Raw genomic sequence first — 20213 nt, 5'->3', positions numbered from 1 at the left:
AAAACCGAGCATTCGATGTGCAAAAGTCGTTTGATGAGCCCAGCAATTGTGATAATGTTTTGTCTTGAAAGAAGCCAAAAAACTTTACCAAAGGATAACAACTTGTTCAGATAATATCTGAACATCAACTGTCTATTTCTTCAGACGCTCAGGGGACAAGTCGATTTATTTCACCCCACTTGCAGAATTCTTCTTGTTTTATGAAAAATAGATTCTGAAGTCTCAATACAAACAACTAAATTATGTGTACAGATTGATGCTGATGATGTGTTTGCTGTGAAGTTGAGTCAGTTTCACCTCTGCTAGATATAAATAATTGAAACTCCATGTTTCATTGATAGTTTTGCTCAGGGGTTATTTCGCAAAGCAGATAGCTTACTTAAGAAAATATTTCATAGTGGGTTTGGGTGTGATCTGACTGTCTGACTCCTGATTTAAGGTTTCATATGTGCGCTCTCCGTAACGATAACAAAGGTCCTGCAGACCTGCTTTGATATTACATTCGACTCTAAAAACAGTTGAAACCACTGAAGCCGGGCTTTAGCTTTATTATTGCACCAATTAAATGAACCATTCAAGTCCCTGTTCAGTTGCCACACTTTTTCTAGAAGGTATCAAAATACTCCATACGTCACTTGTGCAATATTGGCTCATTGCCTGCCCAATCTCCGATCACTAATATTGTCTCCAGGAGCTGTGATACTGGTTCCATCAGTAGCCATCAGACCCTCTCATTTCCTCCTCAGGCGGATATGAACTCTCCTGACAGTACAGGCATCAGCGGCATCATTGTCTGACAGCCAACAAACAAGACAAGACAAACAAGAAGAGACAGAGCATTTCATACAGATCACGGCCCAGACACTTGATGGCTGAGGCGATAACGCCATCGGACGACATTTTGAGAAAATTGTGCTTGTGAAACATCCTCATTTGGATCGGAGCTATCGTTGTGTTTTGGGATTTGAAAGTGTTATCTTTTCCTTTTCGTTAACTGATGCAAGTATATTAGGACACTGCATTTATGCACCAGTGGGGAATCAGATTTTCACTCTTCAGAGGAACATTAGTTGAGATTTTTCATCCTCTGTACAAAACACAAACCAAAATTTGAACAAAAATATTTTTTATTATTACATGTACCTGCCATGGTCACTGATATACAACAGTTACAATAACTGACATAGGTACTTTCAGGTTTTAAGATTAAAAATATGCCATTAGAGTTCTTTTTCTCTCCATAACAATTCATTAAAGGCATTATCAATTCATACATATAGTAATGCTTTGTATCCACAGACCAAGTATGTTGTGCATAACATAAATTGTACGATGAGGCCAACGGAAACCGTGTATCTTCATAGTCTCAATCAATAATATAGTGTGTGCTTTTAGACACTTGTGCTCCCTGTTTGAATCAGATTCAGTTCACATAGGTTTTGATTCTTCCAGCATTGTGCTGTTTGTTGGTTTGCTCTGACTGTGATGAAGATTTAAAAAAATCATGAGGTGAAAATGGTGCTTTACTTTAAAAACTGTGCCTTTATATCAACTTCTTTTCCTTAAAATCTGTTGTAAACATTAGCTGCTGTAGGGATGTCCATCCCTCTCCCTTTTACATGTAAATTAATTTCATTTCCGTGGTGGTGTTTTAACCTTTGATTGATCATTGTCCAATTTGCTGTTCCCATCAGCAGATGATGGTTGAGGAGTGAGAACAAAGATGTCGGACGTAGTTTTCTATCAGTATTTCCCATTCATGGTGGAGGAGTGTCTCTCTGTTGCCACCACCGGTTGATGTTTAAAGGGACTGTCGCTCTATTCTAGACTTGTTTCCTCTGGGAGCTTGAGCGAACTGGGAAAGTGCTTCCAATAACTCTGGGAAAGCCTCAGATATTCAGTTTAAAAGTTTGTTTTTTTTATATGTACAATTCCTATTTTAAAAATGAGCAACATTCATTTTGGTCTTACAGACACAATAAAACAAAAACGAAAAAAAAAACTGGAATATCAGCACTGACACGGCCGGCACAGATAATACATACACCCAATACAAAACACTAACACTACAATGTAATTCACTAAATACAGCCACTAGAATGACATCTATTCAGATCTTCAGTTTCTTATAATAATGCCTCACAAACAGGTGCTGGTATCCACTGTCATTTTGTCAAATATCATCACGTATGGAGCGCTGACAGTGAGAATGAAATGATACAGGAAACAGACCTGCTTCACAGCAACACATCATAAGGAAACATTACAAACACTTATCTCTTATCTCACTTCACTTTGTGCTTTAAGATTGTGCTGTGGATTCATTTTATGAATGAATACAAAAAAATACAAATATAGAAATCAATATCTAATGAACACAAATATTAGTAGCTTATGTGTATAATTGAATCAGTGTTATGTTAGTGAACCGCTCCTTCCAACCCTGACCTTTTTAATACACTGCACTGATTGTTTCTTTTAACTGCAATGAATCCACTCATCATTAACCATAGCATAGAGTCGATTCTATTAAACTATAATAAACTATGTCTAGTTTTGGTTGTTAGTGTTTAGCAAAAGTAAAGAAAGTTAATTTTTTTTATTTGTCTCATTAAACTACTCATTTGTACACTTCAGGCGAACAATAAACTTGTTGTTTTAGGCCACTAGAATATATTGTCTGGAGCTTCTGCTGCTGTGTTTTCAGTATACAATTAATTATGTGTCTGGCATCAAGATCAGCGCACGACTTCCCATTAACTAACTAGCATGCAACATATAAGCATGTTCTAGCATTAACGGAGATACAACTGCGAAACAGATTCAGAATAAAAGCAGCGTCTCAATTTCATAGATTTTGATATTTTAAACACCATGTAGTGTCCAAAGAGTTTGTTCACAAGAGCATACACACATTAAACGCTCCTTTACCAAGAGTGCCGGGCTGCTCTCGCACACTTGTACAGTATAAACCAATTTGTTCCACAGTTACCTGCATTTTTTGATAAAGGTAAAAATATTAAAAAAATTAAAAAAAGAAGTTGCTGGAGCCGAATTACAAATGAATGAATGTAAACATGTCAAGAATTGTTCAGATAAAAATATTGACTCAGTCCTGCATCTGGTTCAGTCCGTCCAGCGTTACTCAGCCGCCTCACGTTGCCCCCTCTCCTCAGGAACAGACATGAAGATCTTCTGACAGAACATGGTGAAGATTTCTGAGGAGAAACAGCTCGTCACATTAGACGCGTCTGTTTTCTTTTAGCTCGGGTACTGCAGATCAAATGCTGACAGATCTTATTAAACATCGGCTCAACACCTTGGTTTGAGTCCTTCACACAGACTTTATAAACAAACGAATGTATCAGTGCCCGTGGCAGATATTCTCACATAACAAACCGTAATGAAAGCGTCTCCCGCCTCCCGCTTGAACAAAAACAGACAAAGACACTATGAAAAAACAAAAAATGTCACACTCACCCAGCATCTTCTTGACCACATGGGGTTTCTTCCACTTGTAGCCCAGTAGGTATGCTGGGATGCCTGTGAGAATAATGCTGCTGCCTACCAGGCACTCGAATGGAGCTGCCCAGAAGGACACGACGATCATGAAGACACAGCCCAAAACGAAAGTCACGGGGATGAAGAGATACACCTGCAGAGAGAAAACAACAGATGAAGTTTGTTCTAGTTGAGAAAAGAGGACAGAGCATAAAATACTATTATTATCGTTATAATTTGGCAAAGTGACTAGAGAATTGAATTTCAGGTAATATGTCTTTTCATATAAAATTTATGACAACTCTCAAAATTAAATATGAATCCCTCCCTTTAAATATCATGTACTGAACTTTACTCATGTAAAAACATGCAACAATAACAGAGTTCTTAATATTTGCAGCTTTACCTGATGATGTTATAAGAGAGTTGATAATGCTACAATAAGTAGTTGAAGTCGCCTTATTGCCTTTTCTGCGTATATTATCACATCACCCAGATAGAACCAGCAGAAGAAAGTAACAATTCTCTTCTTGTACTTAACTTGAATAATTCCACTTTCTGCTGTTTTGTTGCTACTTTTAAAACTCAGCAGGAAAAATTGTGCTTTTTATTGCACTACAGTTATTTCACAACTTCACTGGTTATTTTTGCAGATTCAGATTTATGATACAAAATATAATCAACAAAAAAAATCTTATGATCTGTTTTTTTAAGACTTTATTTATCCCCAGGGAGGAATTCACAAGTTCCCCAGCAGTATATAAAGTTTATCATCTCATCAGTAATTATGATTGAGTAATATGATATACAGTATTCTGAAAAGAGCCATTCTACATAATGAGTACTTTAGTATGTTATGATGGCTATTTACGTTGTGATGGCACTTTCTTTCACCACCGGTTAAAACGGTTACATCCTTTTGTGAATAACAACCATCATCATTATTATTATTATTGTAATAATGTGATTATATTGTCATCTGTGCTTTTATTACATTTTGCCAGGTCTTATTAACAGGTATTGTTAGACTTTGATCAGTTTGAACATTCTGAGAATCTTGCAGTACTTTCATTATTGATCATCACGAGGTTATGAAGAGAAATGAATTGTTGTTCTGACAGAAGCTAAATTTAGATGTAAAAAAATGTCTTGTTTCATGAAGGGTTTACACATGAAGAGGAACGCTTCATTTCTTTCTTATAAAACAAATGGGCTGCGAGCACTCAGGCTCAAAGGAGAGATGAAAGACTAAAGTCAACTAAAGTAATATTCCCATGATGAACCAGAAACAAAGAGCCATGTATTCATGCAAACACCACTCCCATCCTGAAATCACAGTATTGTTCCACTTCCAACTAATAACAACAGCAGTGATACAATAGTTGTTTCATAAAAAAAAGTGAAAGCTTTATAAAACCAGGAGACATGTTTATGTTTGAGGCAGACAGAGAAACTGGCTGAGGTTCAGTTTGAGCCAAGGTCTTCCATCATTTGTCTCAAATCCTTTTAAATGGACTTTTCGCTGATAGATCAGGGGCCAGTTTCACCAAGATATCTCAGACTGGTCTGTAGAGTCGAGCCAGTCTTACCAAGGTCACCGTGGCAACAACCAGTGACACCTGCGCTGAGCAGTAGCACCCAACAACGAAAAACAGGCAAACGGGGCTCATAATTTGTGCTTTGCTATCATTGTTGTGGAGAGAGTGAGCCTCAGTCAGCCATTTTTTTTTATTTTGTCAAAATGTCTTAGATTACTCAGAATTCATTGTACCACAGTCAGGCTTAAGATGGTCAAGAACTACACTGCTTTGTGCAACGGTTAATTTAGACGTATATTTGACGTCTAACTATTTGTTATAATTAAGACATAGTCAACGTCTATTCGTGAAACCATCCTGTAGTGCAACCACCTGTAAATACAACCATTCACACATGGGTGCTCTACCTTAATGGGCCTTCTGAGGTCGGGCTTGGTGACGCGCAGCCAGACCATACCAGCAATGGCCATACCAACACACAGCCATGTGAAGAAGCTGAAGAGATTGATGACAGAGAAGATGTCCTGGGAGATGGCATACATCATGGACAGCAAACACTGATATAAGGGGGAAAAGAACACAGGATGATATTAGGCTTTCATACATTCAGCACAAACACACACATGATTAGTCCTCTTTTTAGATAATAACCATATTCAACTGCCAGAAACCTGCTGATGCTGTTGCAAAACCTTTGGTTGAAGATAGACTGAGATCAATAAAGGTCATACATGATTTAAAGCATCTTTATTTACCGTAACCTGATTGGATGTTATCAGAGGTTCTTGGGTTAATTTGACACTTAATTTGACAATTTGAGCACTTTCTAATGGTGATGATTTGTAATACACAAAAGTAACGGATTACTGATTATCACTGTCAGATGTAAGTAGCCGGAGTCTTACTGTGAAGATGAGGGACGGCACTGGTGTGAAAAGGTCTGTGTGAACCAATCCCAGAGCAGCAGGGAGTTGACCCTCTCGAGCTCCAGCATAGAACAACCTAGAAGAGAGAAAGCTCTTTCATGGTTATTTTGTGATGAAACAGTTGGCCTAGATAAAATGTCCAACCAATCCAAACAGCTTCAGATTTAGGAACAACTCCCTCTTACCCACCTATCATATGAAACTTGACATCCTCCCAACATTTTTTAAGTCTTCACCTCTAAAGTCGAATATCCTTTTCTCAAAACATCACGACTCCATGTTAACCATTGCAAATGAATACTTTATTTTCTACTACAACTTCTTTATGTGCACTCAACATTTGGTTGTATTAAAGTGGCAAAATGTTATGCTGTATATTATTACTCTATGTGTGAACACACACCGTGCTGAGGTGAAGAGGGATCCGTTGACAGCTCCAAAGCAGGACAGTCCCACAAAGACAGGAATCAGCCACGACATCACACCAAGATGGTACTCCCCAAAACTCTGCAAAAACCAGCACAATCAGTAACATATATGAAGGTAGCTGTTTTGTTTTGTGAAAAAAAAACTAAAACAACCAACCCAAATCTAAGAACTTTTGGACAGAAGTGTGATGCTCACCACGGCAACAGCCTCGGACTCGACCATGACTTCAGGAGAGATGGTGGTGAAGTAGGCCAGGTTGGTCAGAACATACACCACCGTCACTATCGGCATGGATATGATGATAGCCAAGGGCAGGTTCCTGCAGTCGGAGTGGTCAGAGGTCACTTGAGAAAAGAATCCCTTAAAAACATATTTTCCAATAACATCTGCTGTCTGTAATATTTGTTTCCACTGTATTTATGAGATCAGTGATTGGGCTTGTGGTCCGTTTCATGCAATGTGATCATACAATTTCATATATTTTTATACGGTTAGTTGTGTACAGTGATCGGTTGTGATAGATAATATAATATTCTAAAGCATAAGCATCACATGCACCTCGATAAAATGGAATATTTGAGGCGTCACACAAGGAGTAGACAAAACAACTGGAACATCTAATCATGCAAAGTGTTTGTCAAGACTGGCAGAGAGATGTGGATTCTGTTATTGCATTGGTTTGCATTATATTGTATGGTATTCCCATTGCTTTGTCCAGCCCCTCTATACTGTATTTCCATGCAGTCAACTGAGGATAAACAAGCTCAGACATGGATGTTAGCTAATATTTACAGGAGAGTCTGTACAATCCTCAAAACAACCTTCATCACATTTAAGTCACCTCTCTGGATTGATCATCTCCTCGGTTACGTAATTCAGGTAATTCCTAGAAAAAAAACAAAGAGTTCAACATTATTGTAGGGATTGGGAAAAAAAACTGTAATTACTGTATATTGCACAGCAAAAGCAACAAACAAATCATTTCTATTTTTGGTCTGTAACTACATCAATATAGGTCACAAATGCCTCACCAGCCTCCGAATGCAAAGAGACCGCTGTACAAAGCCAAGACAATGTTGTCAACCCCCCATTTGCTGCCTTCAAATGCCTTGTCTGGTGCCAGGTACGGCACATCACCTGCACGCAGAAGAAATAAGAGGTTAAGGACAACTGAGAAACCTCTTTCCACACTAACAGGTTTAGCTCATAAAGTTGGTATGTGGTTTCATAGACATTAAATGGATTCTCATTCAGGGCTGCTGCCACTGTTTTATTTCTTGTGTCAAGGTCAGTGTGTTGCTGCCTGCCCCTGGACAGGCTTGACATTTTCAACCAGCAGCCAGTTGGTACTTCATCTGAGCGCTTTCCCTCCTGGTTTGAGCATTTCCTATTATGTATAAACATAAACATGTCCTGCCCAGCTGCCATTTAAATGTGAGCAGAAATACTGTATCTTTAAAGCTCAGTCCACCCATTTACTCATAGCAGCTACAGAAACCAGAGCATCATCAGCGAGGGCAGCTTGAAGTCTGGCTTCTGCGTGACTCCCATCTCTACCTGTCGCTTTCAGATGGTAATGACTTTCCTTTCCATGAGGCCTGTTATACACGCATTATTTTCTCACTCAGTCCTCTGAACAGCCGGCGAGCCTCGCCGCCTAGTTTCCATGGTGACACAGCGTAGAGCACAATGGTGGTGTGCATGGCTTTGCAAAAGAGGGGGGAGAGCAGCAGATGTAGCATGGAGCGAACGATGGCCACTCTCTCTCCACTCCTCTCTTCCCGCGCTCTTTCATTTTGAATCGCATGACTGGAGCAGATTCAGCCACTTTGCTGTTTCAGTTTTGAATGGTATACATAAGGAGTGTGGAGCCGACATTTCACATGTGAAGCAAATGAGCAGTGGTCGTCTCCCTCCATGTTTAGGGGCAGTGGTATGGATGAAATTGTCTCTTTTTTTTTTTGCATCAATGTCTCATCATTTTTCCACTTCCACTAAATCTATTCGATCATATTCTGTGAGATACATATAGCAGAAATGCATCATGTATGAAACCGATTATGCTCAGCAGCAAGTTCAAAGCACACCCACACGGACACACACGTGCACATGGCTGCACACTCACTCAGACTCAATTACATGGCTGCAGACAGACGAGCCTTGTGTTCAGACTCAGCAACTGTGCAAACGAACTGAAAGGAGGGCAGTCTGCTTGGTTGGGCTCATTAGTGTTGGTCAACAATTTGTTGATCATTAAAGACAAAAAATAATAATAAATAAACCCCAGTTTCAGTGCTGGTAGATATTGTCACACAAGGATGAATCATTAATGTTACTTTGTTACATTAATGAAACTATATGAAACCTACAAATTGTAGTAGTATAGTGTAAACGTCACTTTTATTACCATCATTATAGCACTAAACAACAGTGGAAACAAAAGGAACGGAAGAAATATACATTAAAATATCTACTACTGTGTCTTTATAAAATGTTTGCAATCACATCATGTGGTAGAGTTCGAATGATCATTTAAGTATATTTTAATATTGTTTGGAATTATGAGGGTTAGGGGTAATTTAGCTAAGATCATTGTGCTATGAAATTTTCATATAGTCACATGCCTCATCACACAGAAAAGAACCACTTTTTCATTCACACTGAAGTCATGAATAGTTTTAAATGTATTGTAAATGTATCTACCAAACACACTGTCTAAACTCTAAGGTTTCACAAAAGTCCATCTTAATACGGACCAACTAGTCTAACTTTTCTTTGTCTGTTCAGTTGAGCATCGACTTGGATGATACCAGATAATGATATAGACTGAACTTCAAACCCCAGCTGTAGGTCATTTTGTAGACCTGTGACTACAGAGCGCTAGATGACTATTACACAGCACAGTATTACAAAGATCCCTGGAAAAATTTAGACAATCTGGGGTTTTTAGTGGCTGCTTCGCTCTGTCAGTCCATGAGTAAGTGTGACTCACCTGTGAAAATCTGTATGAAGCCAAAGAGGATAATGATGATCAGAGCTAGCAACTTGGAGGCCGTGAACAAGTCCTGGACCTTGGTAGCCGCTCTCACACTGATACAGTTTACAAACGTCAGGGATGCTACAGGAGGTGGGAGATACAAAACAGAATAGTATCAGGAATTAGGGGAATAATCACCTGGAATTAAGTGCATCAAACATGTGGATCCTAAGTTATTTTTCAGTAGAGGAAGAGATTATGTTTCTACTGTTACTCTTCATAAAGTAACCCCAGCCAACAACCCCCACTCACTAAGACACAGGCAGGCAATCAGCTTGGCAGCACTGTCGGGCACGGCACAGTTAGGGTAGAGAGGTTTCAGAAGATAGGTTGCAAACACCAGCGACACCACATATTGTGACGATGGCCGAATGATGAGCATCTCCACCCACAGCTTCAGAAAGGCCGCTAGTTCGCCATACACCTCCAAGATGTAAGTGTAGTCTCCCCCTGACTTAACGATGGTTGTGCCCAGCTCGGCGTAACATAGGGCACCCATGGTAGAGACCACTCCACAAGCAGACCAGATGATCAGGGAGAGCCCAGCTGAGCCGGTCTCTTTGACCACACCTGTCGGAGTGACGAAAATGCCAGAGCCAATGATGGTGCCTATGATCATTCCCACACCATTGAAGAGGGTGATGCTGCGTTTCAGCTCGATCTTCTCCCCTTTGGCAGGTGAGCCATTAGTGGGGCTTGTGGCGGTGGGAGCAGAGACCATGGGGGTAGATGGAGATGCTGGCTGCTCCACAATCAGACCATCTTGGTCTGGGTCAACGTCAGCTGCTGGAGGAGAGAGAACAAGAGAGTTTCACATGTGTGGTACGATCATTTAGTTTTGCCAGTATTCATAAGAAAAGAGAGAAGAAAAATCAAGGTCTTTGACTTTCTCGCTGTTGGGACATTTTTTCTAATGTCAGTCCATGTCTCCAGCAGCAAAGCATACATGTGGTGTACATACTGGATCAGGAATTTCAGTACATCTGTAGCGAGGACTGTTTAAGAACAGGTCACACTGGCTCATCAGGGCTACTATTAAAACCGGTTTCTCAAGAATGACGCCTTATTTCTCCAATTTACCCCTCCTTCCATTACTGTCAACACAGAACACGTCAGGTAATTGTGTTTACGGGCCCAGTATAGGGGCGAGTCACACACACAATCTGCTTTTTTATTAAATATGTTCTATTCCCTTTCCTGTCACCTTGCTCACCTGTCATCATCATCACACAAAAAAGCATGATGTATCGCTATAGCTACATCAGCCTGTATGTACTCTTGCATCAGGCATTGTTGCATCAGAGCGCATGGCGGATTAATGCAGCAGTGCACCATGTGGTATCTACAGGAGTGTGAGCGTGCACTGTACCTACCCCCCATCTTCTCCTGGCTCGCCGCCTTAGCAACACTCTCCTTGCTCCGTGATTTCAGCTCCGGTTCAGCCATCTTCCCTCTCAGTCTGGGTCCCCTTGTCTTGTCTTTTTCCTCCTGCCCCCTCTTCCTTCCTCCCTTTATGTCCCCTTCCTCCTCCTGCCTGAATTTCCTCCTATCTCTGTCTCACACATGCACACACACACACAGACACACAGACACACACACACAATCCCTCCCTCCCCTCCTCACTCTCTCTCTCTCTCTAACCTTCCCTGATTCGTCCACTCTCACACACATGCACACACACTCTCCTCTTCATTTGCACACACTGCCTTCGTCACTCAGACTTCATCTGACCCTGATCCTCTTGCTGTCTCTCCCTCCCTCCCCTCTGTCTACAGCAGGGAGGAGCTGAACCTTTGTGATGCTGCTGCTGCGTGAGCCTACGCCCTCTCCAAATGAATGATGGGATATCTCAAAAGGAGGAAGTAGGTTACCTGCAGGCACCATTGGCATGGCCACCATGTGACGCTATAATCTTCTTGTGTACTGCCTAATCCAGTGGCATACAGGGTGTTTGTGTGTTATCTTATGTTAGTGTATTAGGGAAGGATGCTGCAGGGCTGGTGCTCCCCCTAGTGGTGTCAACATGGAAACACAAGTGTCTTTGTTCTCCCTCTGTCATGCAAAAAGGTGATACCACAGAGAAACTGTAGTCCTACTGGTCCCATTCAGTGCGGTAATAATGAGGAGGCACACGATATTTCTGTATCACCTTGCACTCTTTCCACCGCTTCCGCCATATTGGCTAAATACATGGTGACAGGGTTAGGCAGGTGCTCAGCCAGGTCCCGATCTACCCAGGACTACAATTTCCTCAGGTTGCTATTTCGGCTATTTTGCTGGTAAATCTCACTGTTTATAGAGGATTCAAGTTTCATCAACTATTTGAAAAATGTGCAGCCTATACTACCATAAGTGTAATAACTTCACAATATAAGCATCTCAAATGTATGAATTACTGAAATATCAAACCATGCAGCCTATGTTTTTTTCTCGAAACTGGTATGAAAAGGTTCAATGCACTACACATAGAAAAAGTAAAAAAGACTGTGAGATTATTTAACATGAGTTTTCTGCTTTATTTTCAAATTGTAGCCTGTAATGTCAGGTTGATTAGTCTGAATTTAGTGACACGGCTGCACGTAACATTTTTATCCACTAGATGGCGACCTGAACACGTTACAAATTTGAAACTTGTTATCACACTTGAGACACATAGTGTATAAAAACACAGTTCTTATGAGGAATGGTCTGTCTCGTTGTCAGTATAACAACAGCCCTGGTCTTTTGTTATGATTCTGTGTCGACTCTTGACACATATGAAATCAGAAAGCTCAGTGATGGTTTGATTTGGGTAAAACGTGAGTAAAAGTTGGTTTGTGTTATTTGTTATGAGGCTTTTGTTGTAAACTCATCATTGCTGCCAGTTTGATATAGATTACTGATCTGTAATAAGCGGTCACTCATAGCTTCAGAGTTCTAATAACAATGAATTGTATGCCTTATTTTTCCAATAGAACCTAAATTCAGCATGTATATAATTCAATATTGAGTGCAACTATTGACATCAAATAAATAATTTTCGAATAGTAGCCTAATTATGAACATGTGCAACACATCCACATTAGAAGCTAAGAAAAGAGAGGGGGACTTAATAACAATTTCAGCATGAAACAGGAAGGCTACTATAGTAAAATGTGCATTCCGAGAATGAGCCCCGTTCTGTTTAGGCGTTAGCATTTGCGTACTTGCATTACTATTAACGCTGACAATGTCGACCAGCGAACACCAAGCTCAGTTCAAGTGAACGTCTTAGCTTGATTACGGTGTGGCGCAGATCGACGCTGGAATCACCCAGGGCACTTTCTGCCATGAGTCCGGGGACTTTCCCCTGGGCGGAGAGAGAAACCAGGTCCTCCGCATGTAGCCCAGAGAGCAAGCCTTCTGAATGCCCGGATGTGAAACGGGAGACACAGAGGATATATAGGGCCACAAACGACACATCTTCACAATCACGGTGCATAAAAAGTTTCGTAGTGTAACGTTAATGTTATAAAACGTGTCCGTTAGTTTACAAAGCTTGGGTTCGTCTTATAAAGATCGTCTGTTGTTGTTTGAAAGAAGCTGGTTCTTGAATTAAAACGTTAAACACAGCGAGGGATCATGGGAAAATTTAAAGGGACAGTAGCCAAATAAATCGCTACCACAATTATTGTGCGTTATAACCTACAGATCGTAATTGTTTATACAGTAGCCCATAGAAGCGCAATGCATTCACATGAAAAAAATTGGAGACCCTTACATCGTAATTATGACTAATGTAGACTAAGACAGGAATGGTAAAGGTTCAGAACTTGCCTGAGAATCGTCAGGTTTTTGAGATACCTTCTCTATCAAAGTAATTCTTTGATAGTTGTCAGTTGATCCAATGGTACACCAAAAATTGAACAGTTAGCCTAATAGTTAATTCAGCATACTCAACTTTCTAAAATGTAAACACAGATTTAAAAAACAGGGCTCAAGTTGGGGCCCACAGTGTTGAATCCAAGGCATAGTGCTGCAGATAAGCCTTTATATGGAAGGTTTTGTGCTCAAGGTCACCTGAGGTCAGATACAAATTGCCTCCAGGCCTGAAATAACACCTTGGGGTACAAGACTATATGCTGAAGCTTCCATGCTTTAGTCATAAAATGCACAATTGGTTTGTCCATCTGCCCCACTAGCAATATTACTTCCAGTTTCTTGTGAAAGTTTACATCTGTTCACACAAATGAAGACTTTTAATGTTTAATATAACATTTTCCAAAATTATTTGTTGAAAAAAACAAATAATTATATTGATAATCTCATATTCAGGTGATGTAGGTTAGACAAAGAAACTGTCCTAATAATAATATCCACATTACTTACTGACATCAGTATTTCCCACTGTCTCAAACCAAGGAGGAAATAAAAGCGAATTAAACCAGGCAGCGCCATAAGCCTGTCTTCTCAAATAGCAATGACTGATAACCACCTTAACCTTTTTCTCATAATTAGGAGATAAGTCAGAATTGTGAAATAAGGTCTCCAAATGTTTTTCTTTGATGAGTGCTTCCTTAATACAGGCCCAATCTGTGCTGCAGCACTAAATTTCATTCACTATTGGATTGAAACCTGCTGCAATTACTTCAAAATGGATTCCCATATCTATTCTATCTGAGTGCTTTAATGTACATGTATGTTTTGTTTATAAAACAGAAGTAGGGATTAACTAAACCACAAATTGCAAGTTACTCATCAATCATTGCTGTCAAGCACATTAATATATTATTAACAAAAAGAAAAAGATAAGAGAGAATAACTAAAGAGGAATAAAATAAAGCTTCTGCAGATCAGAGGTGAAAGACAGACCTTAAAGTTATAATACTTTTCCACACAAAAAAAGTCTAAAAAAATGAGTACAACGAGAACTAGTCTGAGTGGCGGAGGCAGTAATTCTAGTTTTAAATTAGATATATTATAATAGAATTAAGCACTGACATATTACATGATGCAAAAACTTGTAAGAGCTGATGTGGTTACATTTACTCAGTATCCGTGACAACATGAAGCTGAAGCTCTACTGAAATTAACTACAGTAGCCACTCCAGTGACAGCCTGTTGTCACTGCTGCTGTATGACAAGTAACACAGAGGCATCCACTGATTTTTCCCACTGGCTGTGAGTCTCCTCTGCGCAGCTTTATCTTTCTGACACCACCATAACTGAATGACAAATGTTTTGTCATCTACCTCAGCTCTACATACAATACATGTCATACATTGCACTACAAATACACACACTACATTTACAAATGTGCACTATTTTCTCTGATATTCTTCGTATTCATATTCTTTTGCAGACCCCTACAATATATCATTACTTTTGTACTCTTACACCATTCTTTCTACTACCACCTTTATGAGCAGTTATGCAGTATTTTACATGTTTGCATTGTGCATAGCCTCCATAAATGTATTATATTTTCCATTGTAAATAAAATCTTCATCTTTGTCAGCAAATTGTTAGTTTTACCTTAATAAATTCCTAATTTATCTTACAAATTCAATTCCACCCCGAATAATAATATTCAGTAGTATATAGTTGGGCAATTTAGAGTCACCAGTTAATCTAACCTTCATGTCTTTGGACTGTGGGATGAAACCAGAGCACCTGGAGAAAACCCACGCAGGCGCAGGGAGGACATGCAGACCCCTCAGGGTAGAACCCAGAATCTTCTTGTGAGGCAACAGTACTAACCACTGCACCACCACCACTGCCGCCCCAAATGGATCCAACCTACTGACTCTTTCACCCAATATGAGCCTATCTCAGCTCACATTAAGTGAAAAGCCATCATTCAGTTTCATAGGTGTTTTTTGGTGTTGGTTCATGTATCCTGACTTGTTTAGTAAGGATAATGAAATGCTGGACGTTGACATAGGGCTTTAGCGCTTGTTTGTAGTAGACAGTTTGTAGTCAGAGTTTATATAGTTATATGTTTGCAGTTTGTAGCCCAGGATAGTTGCTTTTGCAATGAAGATGCCAACTGTAGGCAAAGTTTCTTTCAGCCATTAACCAGAGCGCTGCCAGAGAGATTCAGCAGCAGGAGACTCCATGCTGCTCAGGTTCTGCATCAGGAGTCTTTTCAGCAGAAATCCTAGATTCCTCCTTAAGATCAGGGACTGGTTGTTTCAAATTGATTGTGAGTGTCTCTTGCTGCTTAGAAGTAAGTCATCAAAGGCAGTGAAGTAAAGGCATTCACATCTAATTCATTAGCGACCCCTGAAGTGGGACACAGTATTCATCAGAAATTCATATACTAGTTCAGTGGCCGTTCAAAATGTGCCTGTCGGTAGAAGCTGCGTTCAGTGATGTGACGCGCGTCTGCTTGTCTGCCATATTGGACAGGTCAAGCTTCTGCCGGTACACAAACAGACCTCACTACATGACTGACTGGAAGTCCTAGTGCTGAAGCGAGTTTCATGTTTGTTTTGGGTATTATATTATATTATCATACAGACATCCATGATCATAACGCATACAGGATGATTAATCCCAAAATATTCATCAACAATTCTACTTGTTCAATACAGTAGTGCTAATTAGCAAATATTAGCATTCTAACCTAACACTAACCTAAGACTGCAAACATCTCAACAACTGAAAACACATGTGTGGCTGACACTATTGATTTGACCCTTTTGTAATTAAGATGATATTAATTAGGCTAAATTAATTGTATTCCCCTTTAGACACAATGGAAGACACTTTTCTATATAAAGCAGTGAATAAAGAGAGTGAGGCACACCTCATTTTACTGGAAGCAGCATGACAATGACAATGTATTTTGGCACTTTACTACTTTATTATGAATTACTCTGGAAATCATTAACTTAAGGTATGTACTAATGTAACTACATCATTTACTGGTTTCTTCCACACATAAATGAGGTGGTACTGACCCTGTGTACTGTCTCAGAACATTGTGTCAGTTTTACATATAATTCTAACTAATAAATGAAACCCTTATACATGTCTATGGAAAATATAAAGAAAACATGATCATACCATTTTTTCAGCTATAGGTGCCTCACCTTGTATCTGCATCATGACGTAAACCATAAGTATTACTGTGATATTCCTGCACCATGATGGGATTACATTCAGTCACCTATTAAAGCAACAACAGTGCCACTGTGAGGCATTACTATAAAATCCTGCAGTAGTATAAAAAAGCCTTCCCCAGAGACATTAAAAACTTTTAAGGCCAGTAGTCTTCTGGTGAGAGGTTTAAACAGAGAAGACTGGATCAGCAACAGGAGAGCATGGTTATAATTTATTCCTCTTGCAAGTAGAACTGCATCAATTTATGTTAATAAAACTTTTTTTTTTTTTTTTTACTTTTCTGTCTTGCAGGATAAGCAGGATTTTCATTTTCTTTTTTATGAAAACTTAAAGAAACAAAGCAAATTCATCCATTCAGTAACAATCTTCTGTGTATATATTACAACCTGCCAGAATTCAATTTACAAATCACACAAAAAGAACAACAAAAGCTGCGTCTAATCTGTCCCCTTGTTTCTGTAACTGGTCCAACAAGTGTCAACTGGTGTCCAGTAAAGGTCCCGTCCAGAGAGACAAAGAGGACGAAGATGAGGCTGAGCAGAGCGAAGGGGGAGACCAGCACCGCCGTGTTCTTCACAAAGGGTTGAACTGTGAGGATAACACAAGAAGGAGGTTTACAGAAGGCAGATACTTTGTGCCAACATTATACACACGGAAATACAAACGACTGCATATATTTTTATGGCAAACAGTGTGTTACTGGTGAGCTCCTGCCTTACCATTAGATGGAAATGATCCCCAAATATATAAGCCTACTCTTAGACCGTGCATGGTTGTGTGCTTACATTATCCCAAATGTTTCCAGCATCAAACCTGGAGAAATCCATGATTTGAATCATGGTAATGGTATTTCTTTATTTTAATTTCATAAATTCAACATAAATCATGGTAATGGTATGTTTCATTTGGTTGCCTGTTAATCATATCTCCTATGTGCATGCATCAGCCTTGTGGTTGCCACATTATTAAGATGTGTTTTATGTATTTCCACCAGATGAAGAAGTGTAGTCATCGGACATCTTGATCTTAAGTTATCAGAGAAAAAAAAGGAAATGTCGGCTCAGCTCCAAGCTTACCATACGCTAATTTATTTCTTTATTGATTCATCTAGCTATCTATCTTCCAAACCCTGGTATAGATCCCATAATTGCTTAATGTTACACTTTTATGTCCTCTGGGCTTTTATTTAGAATTTTTTATGCTTCACTTCCTTTTCTTATCTATCCAATGATCTATTGTCTGTGCCAAATGAGAAATTAAAAAAAAATTAGCAAAAACCTAAGTTGGACCGTTTTCTTTAATTTGGTGGTCACGCTTTTTGTTTGGGAACAAAATACAAAACAGACCAATTTTGATTAACTTTTCGTTTTTTTGATTTTTCTCTGATGTGTTGATCAATGTGTAGTTCTGACATTTTCACACCACTACTTTACACCACTATTAGTTGCCATCTGCATTCTGGCTTGGCACATCTGATCTCTGATGAACAAGGTAATTGTAATCAGAAAACAACCTTAATTATCTCCAGATAACAGGATAATTATCTGGTTATCTGGAGATAAAAAAATAGTTTTCCCCCGATAATATCTTGTTATCTCGGGATAACAAGCTTTGTTATCTTGAGATAATGGGGAAAAAAATAGTAGAGTATGACCTTTCTCAGCTTTGGTAAAATAGTGATACCACAGCGTAGAGATATTCTATTACAAGGTCAACAGTGTGGTTTTATGCAGTGTTTCATGAACTGCTTATTGTGGGCGGAAGTTCATTGGTCACATGCGGAGCGGTCGTCTTTCCACCAACCATCTCTAGAAAGGCCCATGACGAAAAAAACAAATCCTGATACAGGTGATCGAAGAGACCAGATTGACGTGAGCTGCTCCTACAGGAGAAGTCAGGGGACGCAATCCCCCAGCTCTGCCATGTCACCAGAACCCAACCCACACTACTCTCCTTCCATCTTTATCTCTTATACTGACCAGTACATTTACATTTTAAAACATTGTACATTAAATTTCATGCACAATCAATAACAGCAGCCACACAACAAAAGGTGAGACACATCACAATAACAGTGTTTACAGAGGCACAGTTGTGGGAAAGAAAAGCATTGCTCTCAAAAACTGTTTTTTTAGATACCTGCATGAATATTTCCATGAGCGATTGCGTTGTTAAGGTTAACTGCTTAAAAATATATACCTTGCATGATGGCACTGAAATGAAAATTATACTCAAAATGTTGCACCAACATGATGGCACGTTAATTACTGCGTGTGCAGACAGTGCTGACAGCTGCTGATGGAAAGACGGGCCGTGCTGCAGCCCACACAGTCAGGAGTGTCAGCAGCATGGAGTTTTTTCAGGCAGCACTGTGACAGTCAGCATCTTACAGAGAGGCTTACAGGGTAAACCGTCTGTGAGACAAATCCATGATTTTAAAGGTTTTTTTACTTTTAAGTTGAAGTTGAAGTAACTGCCCAGAGACAACAATATGTTAAATGTGAACAGGTACAGTAATAATATGCTTTAGACACAGTTTAAAAATGGACTGATGATTAAGGGTGAAGGAAAAACTGAAATCCGGACTAATGTAAGAGTAATGCTTTCAAATCAAAGAGTTTTTTAACATTGAAGGTGCTAAAAAGCTGATATTTTGACATTCTATTTCTCCACAACACCAATATCTCAAGACTCATGTTGAATGTAGCATCTTAATCTGCAATGTCACATATAACTGCAGGTGTCAGATGAATATAGTGGAGTAAAAAAAAGTACAATATTTCTCTCTGAAGTGCTGTGGAGTAAGTACCAGTATACTTCGAGGTCCTGGAGATCCGTCAGTCCAAGCCCGGCAACATCAAGGCCACCAGCATGTTCAACATGTTTAACTGATGTAAATTTGCCATTTTTGACCATTTTCTCCATTTATTAAAATATGTCAGAGGTCCCCAGGCAACATTCATGTCTCTCAGTGTCAAGCATCTGTTTTTCATCACACAGTATAACCTCTTTTTACTCATATACTTTCTGACCTCCCGTGTCTGCGTCAGATTTTCTATTGTCATTTTATGTTCTTCTTCATTTTTTCTTGAATTGCTGTCATTTATTTTTGGCTTTACTATTTTTACTGCCCTTCATTGTTCTCTTCTTTCTTTTTTCCTTCGGGCTTTCTTCTCACTTACAGTCATCTTGTATCTGTAATCTTATTTCACAGGCCGCTCCAATCTTCTCTATTTTCACCTTTTAATCCTGTCAAGACATCTTCCTCACTCTGCTCTACATTCTTTCCAAGCATTTTCTCTCTTTTTTCTTCTTGCCCTTTAATGATTCTGCCTCTAATCTTCCATCCTTTTTATGGACGACAGTCAGAGGCGGAGCCATATTGTTTTTGGGTTGTCCGTCCATCCCATTCTCGTGGACACTATATCTCAGAAACACCTTGACAGAACTTCTTCAAATTTGGCACAAATATTCACCTGGACTCAAGGATGAATTCATTCGATTTTGGGGGTCAAAGGTCAGAGGTCAAGGTTACAAAAAGCATTTTTGGTCTTGTGAACGCAATATCTCACCTTGAGGGAATTTCTCCAAATTTGATTAAAACATTCAACTGGACTCAAGGACAAACTGATTAGATTTTGGTGGCTAAAGGTCAAAGTTCAAAGGTTGAGGTCACGGTGACTTCACAAAATATGA

The 20213-nt window shown here is 39.4% G+C and overlaps 1 protein-coding gene across 2 annotated transcripts; it reads right to left on the bottom strand.

The window, feature by feature from the left end:
* Positions 1-1109: 1109 nt before the first annotated feature.
* Positions 1110-11014, bottom strand: slc7a5 (solute carrier family 7 member 5). Of its 2 annotated transcripts, none has more exons than XM_056385823.1 (11): positions 10805-11014; positions 9684-10217; positions 9387-9512; positions 7426-7531; positions 7236-7280; positions 6590-6713; positions 6369-6472; positions 5945-6041; positions 5447-5596; positions 3481-3655; positions 1110-3218 (listed from the first exon to the last, which is right to left on the bottom strand). In XM_056385823.1, the coding sequence occupies exons 1-11, from the start codon at positions 10875-10877 to the stop codon at positions 3142-3144; spliced, it is 1611 nt and encodes a 536-aa protein (XP_056241798.1). In that variant the 5' UTR covers positions 10878-11014; the 3' UTR covers positions 1110-3141. The 2 variants fall into 2 exon arrangements, with proteins under 2 accessions (XP_056241798.1, XP_056241799.1); XM_056385824.1 differs by having other exon boundaries at positions 9684-10214.
* Positions 11015-20213: the final 9199 nt, after the last annotated feature.

This window comes from Seriola aureovittata, chromosome 9 (genome assembly GCF_021018895.1).
Source record: "Seriola aureovittata isolate HTS-2021-v1 ecotype China chromosome 9, ASM2101889v1, whole genome shotgun sequence".
NCBI classification, from domain to species: domain Eukaryota; kingdom Metazoa; phylum Chordata; class Actinopteri; order Carangiformes; family Carangidae; genus Seriola; species Seriola aureovittata.
This window is presented reverse-complemented; position numbering and strand designations above follow the sequence as displayed.

Bases quoted from the DNA above. Each gene is read 5' to 3' on its own strand.
- slc7a5 (XM_056385823.1), bottom strand. From the start codon at position 10,877: ATGGCTGAACCGGAGCTGAAATCACGGAGCAAGGAGAGTGTTGCTAAG. The intron at 3,656-5,446 runs GTAGAGCACCCA...TTCTCTCTGCAG, and splicing joins ACCTCAGAAGGCCCATTAAG to GTGTATCTCTTCATCCCCGT. The intron at 3,219-3,480 runs GTGAGTGTGACA...GTTTCTCCTCAG, and splicing joins TGTGGTCAAGAAGATGCTGG to AAATCTTCACCATGTTCTGT.